We start from the raw sequence: 19,260 nt of genomic DNA on the forward strand, positions 1-19,260 counted from the left end.
TGAAAGGCTATGTTGCCTTCCCTTGCATTTAATATTATGTTGCATTCCTCCAGCTGTCTTGCTGTTGTTGCTACTTTCTGAGAAATGGCCTGTGATGTTGCCATTTTATGAGCCCTGTTCCCTTTTAACAAAATCCATGAGCCTTCCCCCGGTCTTCAGGTAGAGATTTATTCCTTTATACTGTACTTCTTAGTTGGGAGATGAACGGAAAGCCACACGGAAGGCCCTTCAAAGCTGTCAGCCCTCCCCCTTTTTTGCCTTCCCTTCTGGGGAGGCTGTCAACCTTCCCCCAAGGGAATTTCCCGCAAAAAAGGGAAAGGTTGACAGCTATGGGCTTCGCTGCTTGAGTTTTCTGAGAGGAGCGCGAGATGCTCTTTTGAAATGCCTGGGTCGCCCGAGGTGGTGTAAAAAATAACCAGGAAGTCAACCCGGCAGATAAATGAGCGGTCACCATACCTTATTGCCTCTAGGATTCCCGATAGCTAAAAAGAGGGATGCGCGCAGCCTTCACTTGCTGCTTCTTGGTCGGCTAAAGGGAAGAGCCGCTCTGTCCGGCTCGGTCTCTATGGCGTCTGCCGATTGTCGCTCCACGTGGCCCGCTGGGAGCCGGAAGTGCCTCTGAGGCTCGGCGGGAGGGATACCGGCTCTGATTTCCAAGCGAGAGCACATCTTCGCATGTGCAGAGCGCCGCCTTAGATCCTGGCGCTCCCAGAGAGGGACAGGGCACCGTCGCCACAGAGCTCTTCCGTCTTGCTCCCGGTGGCCTCCGCCGGTTCTTGACTTCCTGGCCGGTAGCACCTTCTGCCTGGTGGGTCCTGGGGGAGGGTCGGTGCCTGTTGCGACGAGGCTCTTGGCGGGCATGCTTGGCTGGGCAGAGGGAGGCAGGAGGAGCCCGCCTCGTGCTGCGGCAGGTCTGGGACTGCTGGACGGTCTCTCTCTTGCTGCCCGCACCACCATCCCCGGCGGCGGCTGCTGGGAGTTGGAGCTTCGTGACCTCCGGAGGTCCCCGGTAGGGAGTGAGGCAAATGTCCGTCTCGCCGCCCCAAAGGATGTGGACCGCCGACGAGGTGGCCGCCCTGTGCTACAGCCACTACGACGCCCGGCTGCCTAAGCAAGGGAAGCCGGCGGCTGGTCGAGAGTGGACTCTGCTGGCGGCGGTGCTGCAGGTGGAGAGCGCAGGTGAGGCTCGGAGAGAACCAGGTGGCCTCTGGCTTCTGCGGCGGGAGGAGGCGCCTTGATCAAAGGGGGCGCCTTAAAGGGAAACCCAGCGAGGGCTTTTCGCTTCCTAGTGTTGGTTTTCAAGCTTTCTTTGGCCGTTCTTGACTAACCTTATTAAGCAGACCAGCCTATTTCCATGGATCTGCCTTCTGCACCGATATGCCTTGCAGGGGTAGCTGTGCTGCTGGACATAACTAAGGAGGCTGCTGCTGCCTTCAGCTCCTCCTAGCAAAACTTGGTTGCCCCAAGTGAGTCATGCTAGTTGTGTCCCTGGCTTGTGTGGCAGATCACCTCCCCCTGACTGTGGAGAGGATGGCATACTTGGGGGAAAGAGTTCCATTTGGGATTAGGGTGTTGATTCCCATGCTTCAAGAGCTTCTGGTCTGTTTCAAAGCACTTATTAAAACTTTCAGTGGATTAGGACCTGGTTACTTTATCCTATATGAATATTGCTGTGGCCCCCCCAGCACTAAGACTTTCAGGAGAGGGGTTCCACTGCCCCCACCCTGGCAAAAAAATAAGTGAGCCTCTCTGTGATTCTGTGAAGCCAGGGTGTTTGGTTCTAGAATAAAGAAGAGAGACAAGAGCTGCTGGTGATTTGGTATCTCCCCTAGCCTAAGGGATCAGGGCCTTGCACTCAGTGGCAGCACTCAGGCTCTGGAACTCCCTTCCCAGTGAGCCTGGGTAGGCTCTCCCATTGTGCCTTCAACCCTGAGGAATAACAATAAATAACTTTCATGGGTCCATCATCTATTGGGACTTAAGAAGTGTGTGTGTGAAATGAGGGTAAGACACCGCAGAGGCAACTGCGGAACTGCCGTTGCTTCAGCCTTGCTGCTCCTGAGCCTGGCTTTGTATGGGTGAAGCCCAAAACAAAATTTTCTCTGTCTGTCCCTCTTCCAACTACCGTTATTTCCTCCCCTCAGAAATTAAGGCGATTGTTGCCATGGGAACTGGAACGAAATGCATTGGGCAGTCAGAAATGAGGAAGACTGGTAAGCAGCCCCCTTCCCACCTGCTGGAGCCCGCTGAGCTAGGTCCCCCCTCCTCACAAGCCCCTTGGAATGGAGCAAGGGCAGCTGCACACTGGTGTGGCTACGTGCTTGGCTTCCCCCTGGAGAGGAACCGTGTCGGGCTTACTCTGTTGGTTTTGGTGGTGCTGCTTCTGCAGGAGACATCCTCAATGACAGTCATGCTGAAGTGGTGGCCAAGAGGAGCTTCCAGAGGTGAGCAATGAGCTTGAGGATGGACTGGGGGGGGGGGTTGGAAGATTCCCTGGAATGGGCAGCCTCTTTGGGGGCTTGCTTATTCCAGCTCTGTGGCCCTTTAAGCCAGCTAAACTTTGCACTTTTCCTACCTGCAATGCATCTGAGAAAAGAACAGGACTTGCTTGAACTGGCTGATCAGTTACCGTATTTTACGCTCCATAAGACGCACTTTTTCCCTCCTAAAATGGAAGGGAAAATCACTGTGCGTCTTATGGAGCGAAGGCTTCGCTCCCACTGCCTCCCCCCATCCCCCGTCGCGTTCGGCGGAAGGTGGGGGGAGGCAGCAGCGATGTTGCTGGATCATGCCAGCACCTCCGTTCACCGAAAGAAGCTTCTTTCGGCGAGCGGAGCTGCTAGCACGATCCAGCAACATCTCCGCTGCTTCCCCCGACCTCCCGCCGAACGCGACGGGGGATGTGGGGAGGCGGCAGGGAGCGAAGGGGATGTTGGTGGATCGTGCCAGCAGCTCCGTGAACGGAGCTGCTAGCACGATCCACCAACACCTCCGCCGCCTCCCCCCACGTCCCTCTGAACGCGACGGGGGATGTGGGGAGGTGGCAGGAAGCGAAGGGGATGTTGGTGGATTGTGCCAGCAGCTCCGTTCACGGAGCTGCTAGCACGATCCACCAACACCTCCGCCGCCTCCCCCCACGTCCCGCCGAACGCGACGGGGGATGGGGGGAGGCGGCGGGGAGCAAAGGGGATGTTGGTGGATCGTGCCAGCAGCTCCGTGAACGGAGCTGCTAGCACGATCCACCAACACCTCCGCCGCCTCCCCCCACGTCCCGCCGAACGCGACGGGGGATGGGGGGAGGCGGCGGGGAGCGAAGGGGATGTTGGTGGATCGTGCCAGCAGCTCCGTTCACGGAGCTGCTAGCACGATCCACCAACACCTCCGCCGCCTCCCCCCACGTCCCTCTGAACGCGACGGGGGATGTGGGGAGGCGGCGGGGAGCAAAGGGGATGTTGGTGGATCGTGCCAGCAGCTCCGTGAACGGAGCTGCTAGCACGATCCACCAACACCTCCGCCGCCTCCCCCCACGTCCCGCCGAACGCGACGGGGGATGTGGGGAGGCGGCGGGGAGCAAAGGGGATGTTGGTGGATCGTGCCAGCAGCTCCGTGAACGGAGCTGCTAGCACGAACCACCAACATCTCTGCTGCCTCCCCCCATCCCCCGCCGTATTCGGCGGGAGGTGGGGGGAGGCAGCTGTGATGCCTGCTTTTGGGATCGGTGGGCGGCAGGGAGGTTGGTAGAGGATTTCCTCCACCACCCCACGCGCTGCCCGCCAATCCCAAAAGCAGGCTTTTGGGATCGGTGCAAGGCATGGGATGGTGGAGGAAACAGCGGGGATGCTGCTGCTTTCTCCACCACCCTGGCCCCGACGCCAAAAGCAGGCTTATCCCCTGTTGCTTTAAAGGGACATGGGGAGGAGGGGAGAAACCTTCTCCCCTCCTCCCCATGTCCCTTTAAGGAAGCGGGGATGAGCCGCTGTGAAGGGAGAAGGGGCTTCCCCTCCAGCGCTCCCCTCCGTGTTTTTTAGAGGAGGAAAACCAGGAAAATATTTTTTCCCTGGTTTTTCCCCTTTAAAAAACAAGTGCGTCTTGTGGTCCGGAGCGCCTTATGGACCGAAAAATACGGTATTTTAAGAATTTGTAAACTGTTGTACGTTCAAAGAATACCCGAGCTGCATACAAAAAACAGAATACAAAATGTAATACAAATTACAAATCAAAGTTAAGAACACAAAGTTAACCAAAATTAAAAGCTGCAGAAATAGAATGGACTAATTGAGGAAAGCTTGGGGGGGAATAAGTTTTTCAATGGACATAAAAAAGTTTCTGCCTGGCAAATTCATCTCATCCAACAGTGCCTGCAGGTGTGCTCCCGTCACCATCTCAATCACCCTTCCAAAATAGGGGGATTGGCAACTCAGGGATAGTTGTCAAGAACCAGAGTAGACCACCTCTGCTGATTGGACCATCTTCCAGATACATCCCAATGACAGAATCCAGCAGTATGCTAGCAAACATTCACCCACCTAATAATATAAGCCTGCATTCTAGGGTAGCAGCTCATCCTGCCTAGGTTGTCCTCCCCTAACTTAAGCTTTCATCAGAAGATAGGTTAGTCACACACACCCTCCCCATAGGAATGCTTCTCTCTCACCAAGGAGTGCCCTCCAACATCAGGTTCTTGCAGCACTCTCATAAATGCAAATTAAAACAAGCAAATGGAGTGGCAGTTTTTCTCAGCAGTCCCAGGGAGGATCGCATTAGATTCAGGTGCCCCCAGAGGGGGTACTGCTGGTGATGTCTCTTGTAAAGCAGCTGTCCTCTTGCCCCCAGGTACCTCCTTCACCAGCTGTGGCTGGCAGGTGTGTGCCAAGAGCCCAGCATCTTCCATCCAGGAACGGAGGAAGGGAAGTGGATTCTCAAACCACACATCACCTTTATTTTTTTCTCCAGCCACACACCTTGTGAGTATGTCAGAACAGCCCTTTTGGTTGGGGGAATTTCTCCCCTGCCCTTGGTAGCCTTCCTTGGAGCTGGGTGGTAGCCTGGTGTGGCTGTGCTGCATTGGTGGAGGTGGAGGTGGCAAGTTCCTGCAGAGAAATTGTGAAAGAGCCTGGCTGCCAAATAGCCCAGCATATCACTGAGACACTGGGCTGGATATAAAGGTAATTGAAACTCACTGTGGGTAAGCTATAAAAAGGGTGAATTCTACACTATGCATTGTTAGGAAAGGGATTGAAAATAAACGGCCAGTATCTTAATGCCATTATACAAATTTATGAGGAGAGCTGCTTGGAAGACTGTACAGCTCTGGTTGCCTCACCCCAAAAGAGGATGGGTTCTCTGCTCCAGGGAATTTTTCCTCTGTGGGCGAGAGCCCCTGCTTGTCTTTGTCTTCTAAGAGCCCACCCCCCCCCCCCATTTCTTCTAGGTGGGGATGCTTCAATTATCCCAGTCTTGGAAGTGGAAGCACAGCCTTGCCAGCCACTGAAGCCATCAAAGGCAGCTAAGAGGAGCATCAGTGACTATGGGCCTCTGGCAGCTGAAAGGGAGTCTGAAGAGACGGCAGCTGACCATTTCCCCAAGAGACAGAAAGTCTGTGGTGCTGAGCTCCCTGCCGAGAACCGTGTAGGAACCAAAGTGGTGGATGTCCACAGGACTGGGGCCAAGTGTGTCCCAGGAGAGGCAGGGGATTCCCAGCGGCCAGGTGGCGACTACCACACCGTGGGGCTTCTACGGATCAAGCCGGGCCGTGGGGCCCAGACAGCCTCCATGTCTTGCAGTGATAAGCTGTTGCACTGGAATGTCCTTGGCTGCCAGGGAGCCCTCCTGATGCATTTCCTCCAGCAGCCCATCTACTTTTCAGCCATGGTTGTGGGCCATTGTCCCTACAGCCAGGAGGCCCTGCAGAGGGCCATCGTTGCAAGGTGAGCAAGTTGTGAGGATGGGGAGGGTATTAGCCAAGTGGGTGGAGCAGCCCATTGCAGTTACTTTTAGGGATCGTGCTTGTTTCCTTTTTCCAAACATTGGATCGTGCCGTGTTGCTGAACAGAGGTTGTGCTCTTCTGTCCCCCAGGGGTCTGCCTGTTTTGTGTTTGCCGGATGGCTTCCGAGTTCAGGAGGTGGAAATCCTGCAGTCCCAGTTGGGCTTCATCCACAGCCGTGAAGCAGTCCAGGCCAACCATGCTGTGCGTCAAGGGAAGGTGGTACCCTGCGGGGCAGGTTGGTGTCTTCAAGGGTGTTCATGAGGGTACTTGGGCTTTTCGCTCCCCTTCCCTTGCTTGGAGGTGGCGGCAGGGTGATTCTGTTATGGGAATTGTTATTGTTTGTGTACATTACCAGAGCCATAAAAGTCTGAGGGCAATTCCAACGTTGCCATCAAACCAAAGAGACCAACTTGCATTGTGGGGGTTGGACTAGATGACCATTGGGTCTCTTCCAACTCTAAAATTGTATGAGAAGGAAACTGGAGGTGGGGGTAGAGTGGGGAGCAATAATTTCCTTCTGGAAGTTCCCTGGGTATTTCTGCGGACTTGATTGATAAACAGATATTATCGGCAGAGCAAATAAACATTACTGATAAAATTGCTGTTTGTAATAATAGAAAGCAATGCTGGCTGCATTGGAAGGAATAAAATCACCAGGTAAGAGGAAGGGAAAGGAGGAAAAGGAGAGGCAGCAGCTAACTAATGTGTGCACATTTGGTGTCAGCGCATACCTGGGTCACCGCCTTCTCAGTGATATGGCCAAAGTGCTTGTTGAGATGTCTGGTTCTGAGCTGGGGGTTTTAAGGGAGGGGGAACGATCCCATCGTGTTAGAGCCTAGCGATAGGGTTGCAGGCATCGGGGAAGCAAAAGGCAAAGCTGGTGATCCACAGCTGGTAACAGTGGTAGGAGCAAAGGCCACCATCTGTTGGGCTGCCTGCAAAAGGATAAATCATCTGAGTTGGGGGCTTTACGAGGTGGCACTTAGCGTTTCCCTTGCATATTTTGTGGCAAGTGACTCCTCTTTCCTCTCTTTCCTCCCAGCTATCAGCTGGAGTGCTGTTCCAGAGCACCCACTCGATGTCACTTCACATGGCTTCAAGCAGGGGTCAACTAAGAAAGTGATTGGAAGCCCAAAGTCCAGGTGTGTGTCACAGGTGGCAGGAGCCACAGCTAGGTAGCGGTGTGTGAGTGAGAGAGAGAGAGAGAGAGAGAGAGAGAGAGAGGCAGATGCAGTCCTTCGGATGATTTCTGTGTGTGCTGAGTGAGCCGGACTTATTGAATTTCAGAGAAGAGGCGAGTCTCAAACCACGAGAGCCTGACTCTTTCCATTGACTTCATTCTGTACCACCCCTTTTTCTGAACTGGTTTCATGGCAGACATTTTGTCCTCTTTTTAACGTCCTTACCATTAGTGATAAATGCTTCAGGTCAGTTGCTTGGTCTTGCCATAGGAATGTAAGAAAAGCCCTGGAGCTGGATTAGGCCAAAGTTGGCCCATCTAGCCCTGTGTCCTGTGCTCACATTGGCCAACCAGATGCCATAAAGGGAAGCCTTCAAGTAGGATTAAAGCACAAACAGAGCACTTTCCCACTCAGGATCCCACCAGCAACTGGTAATCAGAGGCATGTTGTCATCTTGTCTAGTAGCGTATACGCTATCAACATGCCTCCCACTGTTGAAAGTCATTGTGGCCAAGTGGGCTGTGAAGCATTCTCCATATGTGTGTGTCTAAACGTTGGGATCAAGCAACAGAACTGACACACTTAACATACATTAAATGAAAAATAATGCCTGAGACACACAGTTTACGTGAGCTGCAAATGAACACGGAGGGTGGCCCGAAATGGTTGGAATCACCCTGGAAAGAAATCTCTGCCACAGTGTGGAGCAGGAGCCTGAAGTGTTGCAGCTGTAATCGTAGCAGTACCAGCTGCATAGACAATGAGACCATTTATTACTGGGCTGCTTCTAAGGAAATGGGAAAGGACGAGGCTTGGCATCTCAAGGGAAAGTTTTTAGTCAGCAGCTGATCAGCTTACAGCCTCCCAGGAGACAAAGATCCTCTGAGGAGAAGAGAGTGGACAGTTGTCATTGCAGGGTGAGGGGAGGTGTTTGAGTGTAGCACTTTGGCCCTACAAGGAGTGGCAAAATAACCTTGAGAGATGGTGATGTTTAATGAGGGAGTGAGGGCGGTGTTTTCTTCAAATCTACCTGGGACAGTAGCATTCCAAGCAAGACACATGAGCTGCTCACGGGTATGTGCGCGCATAGGAACCAGGCAACAGAGTTGGCACGCTTAACATACATGAAATAGAAAATAATCCCCAAGACATACAATCTGTCCCAGGGGGCTGAGTTGCCTGCAGTCATCCTAGAAGGAAATCTCGGCCCCAGTGAAAAGGGGCATGTGTGTTGCTAAGGGCCAGAGTAATTTTATTACAGGCTTGTTGACAGCCTTAGGCAGGCTGATCATATAACACCAGACTTGGCACAGCTGCAGTGGCTGCCGGCACATTTCAAAGTGCTGGTTTTAACCTGGAAGGTCCTTTATGGCTCAGGATCCCAATATCCTTCAGAAATCCTTTCTCAATACAAGCTTTCCAGACCTTTTGGCCTTCATCTGTGGGTGGCAACAAGGGCAAGGTGGGGGGGGGGCTTCTCCATCTATGGAGGTCTGTCCTGGCACCATCTTTAAAATCCTTTTGACACCAGGTTAAAAATTAAGTCATCTTCTCCTAGGCTTTTGATGGATTGTGACAAGCTGGTTGATCACCTGTTGAATGAAAAATTATTGCTGCTAAAGCTTTTGTTGTTGCTTTTCTGCTGGGTTTGTTTGTGGAAATCATTTTTGGCTTTTAATCTTTCCTTAAGTTGCTTAGATACTTTTTTGGTAGTAGATGAAAAATAAGTAAGTCACTTAACTAATAATAATATTAATAATGACATGTAAAAGCATCAAGAATCAATACCATGTTCAGTTTTGGCAGCCCCACATGAGAAAGCATAGTCAGAAATGGGAGTCTTATGAGGCAGGATAGCTACAACTCCTGGATTTTAGACACAAACATTGTTGAGAAGCAAGTGAGAAACACAACCCAGTGTGCTGTAGTGGGCACAGCATTAGACTAAGACTTGGGAGACTATGATGATGATGTACCAACACAGGGCACTTTACAACATTAAAAAACAAACATAACTTAGTAACAAACAAACTTTTAAAGGCCATGGCTGGTTTAATTAAACAAAGGCCTGGAAGAAGAGGACTGGTTTTGCATGGGGCCTAATGATATGTAACAAAGGCACCAGGTGAGCCTCCTTGGGGAGAGCATTCCACAAGCAGAGAGCCACCACAGAAAAGCCCATTCTGGTGTGCCATCTCCCATCTTCAGCCACAAATCCACAGGCCCACCAGAATGAAGCTACAGAACCACTGGAGGCTAATGGACCACAGTTTAGAAACCCCTGATGTACACCATCTTGAACTCCTTGGAATATAAATGTACTCATCATGATGATGATGGCATTTGTGTACCTTCCCCAGTCATCTGAATTTGGGAGGCGGGATTGCTGTGCTAATTCAATGGATAAATCCTGGCAGTTTTAGTTGCTTAAATTTCTCAATCCTTAGGCAGCATGCCTTTATTTTTAAAAGGTTTTTTTATATATAACTCATAAGAACTTGAGCTTCTTATTAAAACACACACTCACAAGGAAAAAAGCCTTATGATGGCAGATTCCTTCATAAATTGCCAACTGCACCATTCTCCTTTGGGCATTAGGTGTTATGAATCCCTGTCAACCTGCAGATACCCATTTCTGAAAAAGCAGAGGTCTTGCAAGAAGCTTTTTTTGCAGTGGCCTTTGGGGACAGAAACTTGACAAAGCAGCGCTTCAACCAACAAGCTGGCACCCTTGTCTCTTTTTGCAATGAGACTTATGATCAGAATTTGGTCTTCTGTTGCCGATAGGTCTCAAATCTGCAAGGTGGAACTCTTTCATGCATTCCTGAAGCTGGCGGCCAGCATTCCACAGGAAAAACTGCCAAAAACTCTCAGGTGAGGAATTTCCCACTGTCTTTTAACTGCTGCATGCTCCACTTCTTTGACAGCAGGCCCCATGTTCTCCCTGTACCACCATGGGGTTTGCAACTTTTTCCTTTGAAAGGTAAATTGACCAATGGGAAAAGTGAGCCAGTGGACAGAGCTAAAGTCCAAAGCACCTGGCATTTGCAGGACTGCTGAGTTTGTTTAGCTCTTTTCTCTCTCGCCTTGTACTGCTCCATCCGTTTAGGCTGTCTGCAGCAAGGCTGTGAGCCACAGTTTTCCAACTCGGTTCTATGGAGATTGTATCCTATCTTTCTAATAGAAAACAATGTATCTTTGTTCTTTCCCAGGCTTTCCCTCCTGTATGCTGCCCACTTCAGTTTAGCTGCATCTCCCTGTACTGAATGGCTTTCCCCTGTGGTGTCTTACAACCTTTGCATTAATGCTCTGTTTGCTCTGGCTGTATTGAGGTTGCGTGCAGACACTTCCAGGGCCAGGAAGTGTTCTTCCACACTCCCTGCCAGCACCTGCTTCTGCAGGCTGCATAGATGTGCTGTGTGTACTAAGAGGAATGCTGGCCCCCATGCTGCTTGCATAACTCTCCTTCCTCAAACATATTTTAGGCTTTGCTTAGTTTTGCAATTTCCTGGGGTTTTGTTTGCCCTTTGCCTGTTTCCTGTCTCTGTACCCTTGAGCCAGCCAGATACTGGTGCCCAGGCAGCTGGTTCTGATTTGACACGGTTGTCCCTCCCTGTGGGCAGCAGGGGGCAGTATTTCTATATTCAGGTAGCTTGGTCTTCTTCCTGCACACTTCGATGGGACAGGAGCTGCTGAAGACAGTGGGCCTCTGCCCTGTTCATCTTGGGTGCCTCACTCCCCTTCTTGTTCAACCACAGTGTGCCCAGAGAGAAGCAAAACCTGCCCTTCTTCAGCAAAGTTGCTGGCAAGAGAAGGGCTGGACATAGCTAAGTTGGTGTGCTGGATATAGTTGGTGTTTTGATACTCTATGGTGGGCAGCAGCTGCATGGCTTTAAAAATAAAAAAGGTTACGTAATAAACATTGGCTGAGTGCAAAGCTTTTGTTCAGGCCTGAGCCTGCCTCACAGCCTTTCAGATGTCCACAGATATCCCCTCCCACAAAACACAGCCAAAGCTGTCAACAGCCTACTCCAGTCCCTGCAAAAACATCACCCAAGTTTCCTTTTATTCTGCTACCCTCCACCTTCAGCAACTTGCCAAGTAGGTGGTATGTGCACAAGTTGGCTATTGCTGCTGAGTGTCCCACTTTGTGGGTCTTCATATGGCCTCCTCTGGGTCTCTCCCTTGCAAGGCAAGCACAGGCAGAGCTGCTTGTGACCAAAGTTTCTACACCAAAATGTTTTATTGCAGCCCTTGGCCATTAAGTTTTGGTGTGGCTGTTGAATTTTTGCTATTTGTTGGGCTAAGCATGGCCTGAGTGGTGAGGGTATCCTTTGTTTACAAAGAGCTGGGAGGGGGGAGCAAGGCAGGACAGTGAGCCATTCCAGGACTGTTTGTTTCTCCTTCTCAGAGAGAAGAAATTAAAGACTTACTGGGAGTATAAGGAAGCCGCTGCCAGTTACCAAGAAGCCTGGAAAGCACTGCACAGCCAAGCTTTGGGCTGCTGGGTGAGGAACAGTCGGGATTACCTGCACTTCACGTGAGAGGAGGAAGTTGCACTGTGACACCTGGCTCAGAGGCAAGACTGCCTCACCTAGGGGGTGGGATGTTACTGGTCCCTCCTGTGACTGACAGGCATAGAGCTGCAATGATTTAAACTTGCAACATTAAAATTCTTGAAACTTCTTTTTAAACCACCAAGACTCTTACATACTTAGCCACCCCCATCCTTTGCATTTTAACAAAAGGGCATACTAAAACAAGGTAGCAGCCCATGAACCCTGTTACTTAATTGTTGCAGCATGGTCTTTTCCGTTTTTGACTTTATGTAACTTGGGCGTGACTGAGGTTATCAAGTGAGGCTGAGATTGCAAACAACTCTTGCAAATCTATTGTTAATTGACTGTAGTAGACAAAAAGTGGGATCTAATTGTGTAATGTTAGACCTTGATATGATTTGCAGTTCTGGTACTCAATATGAATAATTTTAGTTGTATACCCATTTTAAGAAGGTATTATTTAGGCTTTTGTTGACAGACGTTTTAGAAACTTATTGAGTACAGTAAGCCTGCAACTTATGCACTTTTAACTTGTGTGCATTCAGCTTTATGCACTTTGCAATAATAATAAAAAGACTTTGGCAATTGCCACCCACTATTGCACCCCATGTGTTTTGATTGTACAGGATTTTTGGCTTTAGGTGCGATTTCTGGAACATAACCCCAGCACAGATTGCGGTCTTACTGTATAGGAGAGATTGAAAGTGACTGTTGCATGCTGGTTGTTTGAACTGGTTGGAGCTCAAACATAAATGCTTAGAGCAGGGGTCATCAATGTGCCCATCCAGTCATCCTTTACCACTGACCATGTAGTAGTGCAACAATCTGGAGGGCACCATGTTTGTTTTCTCTGGCTCAAGAGCCTAGTGCTGTTAAAACAAGCCATTTAGGAGTTGTTCTACTAAAGCAAGCTAGGCTACTTTGTATAGTAAACAATTCCATTTAGCTTTATAAGCTTTTAGAGAATTTTGAGGTCAGCACAGCAACTGTCTAAACTGGATTGTGTGGATGAATGCATTGTTGAAAATGTATCCTGTGATAGCAATTGTGTTTTACTATGGCTCATAGAGGTGAGTGTAATGGATAACTTGTGCAACAAAGGCACCAGGGGATGAACACCAAGGAGAGGAAGTCCATTGCTGCTGCAGGAGGGGGAAGAAGGCCAGCTCACTCCTGAGAGCCGCCTGATTTTCTCATGAGTGCCAACATATTACTGCATAGGATTGTGGGACCAGCCATCATTGTAAATGCAGCCTTGGGGAAGGTGAAGAACGTCACAGGGCTTGTGAAACTTCCTGATGCCCATCCTGCTTATTCACTGAAAACCTACGTAATTAATTGATCCAATCTGCCATAGTTGGCTGCCTCTTTGTTAATTATAAACAAGGTACCCACCAAGCCGGATAGATGACTAAGAGCATGTGATGTAATGATAGTGTTCATGACATCGTTAAGGTGTGCTTAGAACAGAACTGGCTACATCTGGCATCTACCTGCTTTTTGGGTGTGGAGAGCAAATATGCCCACCTCCATGACTGTAGCTGGATATATCTATCAATACAACATGGTTATTGATTAGCCTTTGTCAATCAAGAATTATAGCCAGAGCAAGCCTCATGCCTATTGCATATTGTATTCCAAATAAAATGGAAATAAAACTTCCATAACTGCCAAATAATTGGGCATGGGTAGCATTCAGCTGACAGCTACAAAATGTTGTTACATATTATAAAAATAAGACTGTCCACCACCACCACCCTTTGTTAAAGAAAGGAATGCAAGGACCTGTCTCCAGATATTAAATAATCCTACAAAGGAAAGTCCTGTCCGATCACTCTTCAAAGTCCCTCACCAAAAGCTCAAGGAAACTTATCTGGCTCCTAAAGAGGAAGAGTGTGAAGCAACTTATTGGAGGTCTTCTCACAATTTGAGAAATGTCTAGATCTGCAAAAGCAGCTGGTTCAGTGCTCACAGCTTATCCCATAGGACAGATGCAGGATCACCCCTTGTAAAGCTTGACCTTGTAAGACTGTGTGTTAGAAAGTGAGGCTGAAGTAACAGAACTGAAACATATTTGTGAGAGGAATTTTAATCAGTTTCCTCTAGCAAAATTCATCAAGAGGAAGACACTAGCCAAAATCAACTTATTAGCATCTTGAGACTGTTTGGAACAATCTAGAAGCGCCTTTACTATGAAACTGTAATAATTAATAATTAGTCAAACCTTCATTTCAAAATCCCCCTCCCCCCTCACTTTAATCCCTCAACAACCTTGCTTCAGTATTTAAATAATGTCAGTATATGTGTCCCAGAGGAGAGAGACTATGGAATTTACAGCTATGAGTACAATGTGCAATGGGGAAATAAAACTTTCATAAATTACCAAGCTAACAAAAATCTATCCATATATTAAATCAACCCAGTGACAGATGCTGGATGTGCCCCGGGGTCATGATCACAAACAAGAGGCTATTTACAAGACACAAGAGGGAAGGAGATGCAATCAGATGCCAAAGGTGTTTTCTCCACTATAGGCCACATACAGGAAGCCATCCTCGTCCTTCTCCTTCTCGTAAAGCTGTCCCATTGTCAGGCTGAAGGTAACAAGATAAGACAGTGAGGAACTTGCTAAGGTATCAAAGGAGTCTACATAGCAACTAAGAGGGAATACAAACTGAATGGAAGCCCAGGCAATTCTTTAAACAGGAACTTTTCTACTTGTACCATGTGTGTCTGTCTAATGATTACTATAACCACTTGCAGCCTCTAGAGTAGCAGAATGTTATCAGAATATCCCTTAGCAAGAGAGATGAAGGGATAGCACTCTGGTTCAGGAGGTTATGGGAGAGATGGCTGGAGGCAGGGTGTAGATTGCTACAGAACACATCTCTCTTTCATCCTGGGCTTTTGGTTGCCCAGGATTTTATTGTTTCATCTGGTATTTTATCTTCTGGTGTTTATATTGTGTGTGTGTAAATAATTTGCTGTCTTTTTGTAAACTGCCACATTTTACAAAGACTGAAGTTCATGATAAAAGATTAAAATGTTATCTACCTCTTGAGAAATTCAATCTGTAATCTAATAAAAATATGAAGGTTTTTTAAAAAGCCTGGCAAAAATAAATGAACAGAAGCACATTAGATCTATACTTGGGCTGCAATCTTGGGAGTTATGCCTACAGAATTCTAGTGGGCCTACTTCTGAGTAGGCAGGCATAGGATTGAATTGTTTAAAACCATAAAATCCTCTAACATCATGAATTCAGCATAAGGGGTTAAATTCTGACTTAATACTAGGGTCTGGGGAAGATGTAGTCCTCAGCCTTATTTCATGTGGGTAAGGGAAACTTTGAAGGAAAAATGGCAGAGAGAGAAAAGAAAAAGGGTAAACACTCCTACTCCCCAAATCAGTTACAAGCATTACAGATTTTTCTATAGCAAGCACTTTGTCCACTTGGGTGATCTTGCATATTCCTGTGTACACACCTTAGCTCTGCTATTCACGTTGCTCTGAAATTAGGAACATTTGTGTATTCTAAACTAGCACAGTAATTTCCTTTTCTTCATGACTGTAATTAACACTAGTTCTGTCTCTGAACAGACATTGGCTGCAGAAATCAAAAGTTATGGATTGCTAGAGTGGGGCTGGAACAAAACAGTAAAAGGAGCAAAAATGCTTTAGAAAAAGTATCTGTCTGAGGAAAATGCACTAAATCATGTTTTAGTTCTATAACCAGACACTTTGTGAAGAGTTGAGGAAGATTAGAACACCACAACAAAAACTCAGCTATACATAGCCTAACATTGTTAGACTACAGTAGCACCCCCATAGGAAAATCAATGAGAGCCCACCTGTATGATGCCTCAGGTTCCACAACAGAAGAAAGGCAGGAGGGATATCCATGAATTTAAAAAAAACCCACATACACACACAGCTGGCCCCACCAGTCAGCCAGGTATAATCTGCAGCCATGGGCCACTGGAAGAAAACTGCTGCTATAGGAGCCAGTGTGGTGTAGTGGTTAAGAGCGGTAGACTCGTAATCTGGGGAACCGGGTTCATGTCTCCACTCCTCCACATGCAGCTGCTGGGTGACCTTGGGCTAGTCACACTTCTTTGAAGTCTCTCAGCCCCACTCACCTCACAGTGTTTGTTGTGGGGGAGGAAGGGAAAGGAGAATGTTAGCCGCTTTGAGACTCCTTCGGGTAGTGATAAAGCGGGATATCAAATCCAAACTCTTCTTCTCTTCTTATAACCCACAACAAAAGAAATTCTTGCCCTTATGATGCTTAAGGAAAAGGGTTAAAGACTACTTGTTTTCTTAAAACTGGGGAGCATATTTCTACATTCCCTCTTAGCAAGCGGAAGGTGCGGCTAAGGCAAAGGTGGGTAGAATCACCTTGCCCTCCTCCCATTACCTGTAGCAATTAGCTAGAAATAAAGATTTAAGCTTTTATTTCAACCCTATTTACCAGAAGGGAGAAGCAGCAGAGAAGGTCAACTCCTTCCCTCACAAGCTGCACATTCCATGAAGATTTTATCCCAACACAGGCTGTGGGATGGTGGCGGCAGACTTCTATTAGAGTCAATATAAAGCTTTCTGAAAGCCCAATTGCAGTGAGAGTGTGTTTCTGGAATGGGGTGGGGGTATCACAGTGCACAGGAAGGGCAGGGCTAGGATGAGCAAAGGACACCAAGGCTTGGATGCAGAGGTCCTAAGGATGGATCCAGTCTTTGGACAAAGAGTTCCCCACCTCTTTTAATGGAAGCAGAATATTCAGGAGATGCCTGGGCAATCTCTCACTGCTTGGCTATGCGTGTATGATGTAAGCATAGCTCGCCAGGAAGTGGAAAGCTTACAAACAATTGTATGAATATAAGAGCTGTCTCAGTTGGTAGGGCATGAGACTCTCAATCTCAGGGTTAAGGGCAAAATATTCCTGCACTTCAGGGGATTGGACTAGATGACCCTCATTGGCCATTTCAACTCTGATTCTATCTAGCCTAGCATCCAAGTACCTATGGGAAGCTCGAAAGCTGGACCTGGGTGCAACAGCACTCTCCCCACCCATGATTCCTCTGAGGAATGAATCATCATTCATACTCCAAAATCAGAGATGGAAAATATCTAGCCATCCAGATATTGCTGGATTACAACTCCTTTCAGCCCAAGCCACCATAACTAAGAATGAGGGGTGATAAGAGTGGTCACATGTTAACTACCCCTGCCCTAGATCATCTCAGCTGAGGCAGCTAACTGCTTTCTTTCCCTTGGAGTGAGGAAGCCAATTTCACATTGAACATGCAACTGCAAAGACTGGAAACAGCTATTTCAGGACAAAAGCCAAGGTGCCCTGGAGGACCATGCCATTTTAGACAGCTGGTCATCAGCTTTGTTTTCCATGAGAAAACAGCAGCTGTTGTCCTTGAAGAAGGAAGATCCTCACCTGGATTGTGGGACAGTCTTGTCTACAAAGAGGAATATTGCCTTCTCAGATGGCAGCTGAATCCTCTTCCGGATGATCCACATAAACTGAGCCACAGTGATGTCAGATGGAACCAGGTACTTCCGCTTGTCAATGTCCACAATCTGAGAGCCCGAGACCTTTTCAACAATCACCTGCTCAAAGGACAATGGAGGGGGGTAAAATGGAGAGGGACAGGATACATCAGAACGTTAACACAAGGACAATATACTCAATGGCAGTTGGAGAGGCTCAGCAGAAAAAAATGATAGACAAGACCAGCCACAGCATGTCACAACCTCTTCTCAGTTTTCTGAAATGCAAAGGGAGGGAGGACTTTTGGCACTCAAGGTTAAGCCACAAGGGCCTTTTCCCAAACTTCAATCAGTGGCTGCCCCAACCATATCCTTTCCTGGACGGATCTGAAAACAGCCACCATCACACAATCCTTGGTTGCCTTAAGGCTAGATCACAGCCATGTGTTCTATGAGGTGTTTGGAACTTCCATTGTTCCCCACTCTCATAATATTGGAACCCTGTAGGGGTAATCCGATGAAGCTAAATGCTAGAAGATAAAGGACAGACAAAAAAAGTACTTCTGCACATAATCCATAGTTTAGCGATAGAATTTTCTCCCACAATATGTTGTGGTGGATTCTCCTTCATTTGAGGTTTCTAAGCAGAGGTTGGATGGCCATCTGTCATGGATGCTTTAGTCGAGATTCCTATATCGCTGGGAGTTTGACTAGATGACCCTTGGAGTCCTTTCCAACTCTACAATTCTATGATGGTAACCAACTTGGTTGGCTTTAAATGGGATTTAGACAAATTGATGATGAATATGGCTATCAATAGCTACTAGCCACAGTGGCTATATGTATCACCAGGAGCACAGGCCTTAGGCCTCTGATTGAAAGATATGGTGAATCACAAGTGGGAAGAGGACTTTGGCTCCCATATCCTTGTCCTGGGCTTCCTATTGGACCATCTGTTTGGCCAGTGTGCAAACTGTTATTTGAGTAGCCAATAATCTATGGAAAAGTAAATGATATTTTTCCAATTCTAGCATATTATTCTAGCAGCTGTTAACAAATTATTATTTCCCTTGCCTTTTTGTGATAAGTTATCCTTAAGATAATCAAACAACATTACCATATAGTCTTTGGGAGGATTATAGTCCCCCCTTTTTGACACAACTAAATCTCAGAATATCTGAATTTCTGTACACATCTACATAAAGTAGAACCCGTTTGCTTGTTTGCTTTTATGACTGAATTCCCCGGCTCATGCCGGGAATGGAAGATCCAGGGGAATGTCTCCCCTCGCTCCCTCCATTCGCTTTACAGGCCTAAGTCAAAGTTTCCTACCAACCGGGCGAGGCACTGGGCGGGCGGAAAAAGGTACAAGCGCTCGGGCCAAACAGGCTGTTTGTTGCTTCGTCTCCGCAGGGCGGATTTCGAACGGGAGCAAACCTGCACCGATGCTGAAGAGGCCCAGCCCACCCAAACCCCACCCCGCGCGGACCTTCCGGTCTCCTCCCCGAAAGGCTAAGTAGCGGCCGCGAGAGACTTACCGGGACGCGGTCAGGGTACTTGGCCCGGATCTTGGCGGACTCCACGCAGCGGTGCTCTGCGGAGACAAACAAGGGAGGCGCGTCAGGAGGGGCGGGGAGAGACACCGGCCGGCGCCAGAGCCCAGCGGTCCCCGACCCGCCGTGCTGCGCGTGTGGCGAGAGAGACGCCCTCCCCCCCCCCCGAGGCCGGGAACCAGGCCGGGCCTCATCCCTGGAGAAGGCGGCGACGACGGCGGCCTCCTCCTCCCTCCTGGCCCCTCACCCAGCGCGTGGTCCTCCTTGAACATCCACTTCATGGCGCCGGTGCGGGCGGGCGGGGGAAGGAAGGGAGGGGCCGGCCTGTCGGTCTTCCTCTCGGTCCGTCGGGCCCGTAGTGCCACAGTCACAACAACAACAACGACGACGACGAGCAGCAGCAGCCACCACTACGGCACGGCGGGCGGGACTTCCGGCTCACCGTTTCCCGGCAACCACTCGGGAGCCAGGACTTCCAGAA

The 19,260-nt window shown here is 48.7% G+C and overlaps 2 protein-coding genes across 9 annotated transcripts; one reads left to right on the plus strand and one right to left on the minus strand.

Annotated features, from left to right (window-relative positions):
• Positions 1-979: 979 nt before the first annotated feature.
• Positions 980-18,693, plus strand: ADAT1 (adenosine deaminase tRNA specific 1). Of its 8 annotated transcripts, XM_033158885.1 has the most exons (10): positions 995-1,179; positions 2,145-2,213; positions 2,390-2,444; positions 4,834-4,964; positions 5,432-5,927; positions 6,077-6,222; positions 7,030-7,129; positions 9,956-10,042; positions 11,580-11,676; positions 18,640-18,693. In XM_033158885.1, exons 1-10 carry the CDS (start codon positions 1,026-1,028, stop codon positions 18,676-18,678), a joined length of 1,374 nt encoding a protein of 457 aa, XP_033014776.1. In that variant the 5' UTR covers positions 995-1,025; the 3' UTR covers positions 18,679-18,693. The 8 variants fall into 8 exon arrangements, with proteins under 8 accessions (XP_033014777.1, XP_033014778.1, XP_033014774.1 ...); XM_033158890.1 differs by lacking the exon at positions 18,640-18,693 and having other exon boundaries at positions 998-1,179; positions 11,580-12,290; XM_033158889.1 differs by lacking the exon at positions 2,390-2,444 and having other exon boundaries at positions 1,062-1,179.
• Positions 13,799-19,229, minus strand: GABARAPL2 (GABA type A receptor associated protein like 2). The gene is made up of 4 exons (XM_033158932.1): positions 19,027-19,229; positions 18,765-18,820; positions 17,174-17,346; positions 13,799-14,321 (listed from the first exon to the last, which is right to left on the minus strand). Exons 1-4 carry the CDS (start codon positions 19,058-19,060, stop codon positions 14,231-14,233), a joined length of 354 nt encoding a protein of 117 aa, XP_033014823.1. The 5' UTR covers positions 19,061-19,229; the 3' UTR covers positions 13,799-14,230.
• Positions 19,230-19,260: the final 31 nt, after the last annotated feature.

Source organism: Lacerta agilis, chromosome 8, assembly GCF_009819535.1.
Source record: "Lacerta agilis isolate rLacAgi1 chromosome 8, rLacAgi1.pri, whole genome shotgun sequence".
In the NCBI taxonomy this organism is placed as follows: Eukaryota; Metazoa; Chordata; class Lepidosauria; order Squamata; family Lacertidae; genus Lacerta; species Lacerta agilis.

Bases quoted from the DNA above. Each gene is read 5' to 3' on its own strand.
- GABARAPL2 (XM_033158932.1), bottom strand. From the start codon at position 19,060: ATGAAGTGGATGTTCAAGGAGGACCACGCGCTGG. The intron at 18,821-19,026 runs GTGAGGGGCCAG...TTGTCTCCGCAG, and splicing joins CAAGGAGGACCACGCGCTGG to AGCACCGCTGCGTGGAGTCC. The intron at 17,347-18,764 runs GTAAGTCTCTCG...TCCTTTGAGCAG, and splicing joins AGTACCCTGACCGCGTCCCG to GTGATTGTTGAAAAGGTCTC.
- ADAT1 (XM_033158883.1), top strand. From the start codon at position 1,026: ATGTCCGTCTCGCCGCCCCAAAGGATGTGGACCGCCGACGAGGTGGCC. The intron at 10,043-11,579 runs GTGAGGAATTTC...TCTCCTTCTCAG, and splicing joins AAACTGCCAAAAACTCTCAG to AGAGAAGAAATTAAAGACTT. The intron at 11,677-18,639 runs GTGAGGAACAGT...TCGTCTCCGCAG, and splicing joins GCCAAGCTTTGGGCTGCTGG to GGCGGATTTCGAACGGGAGC.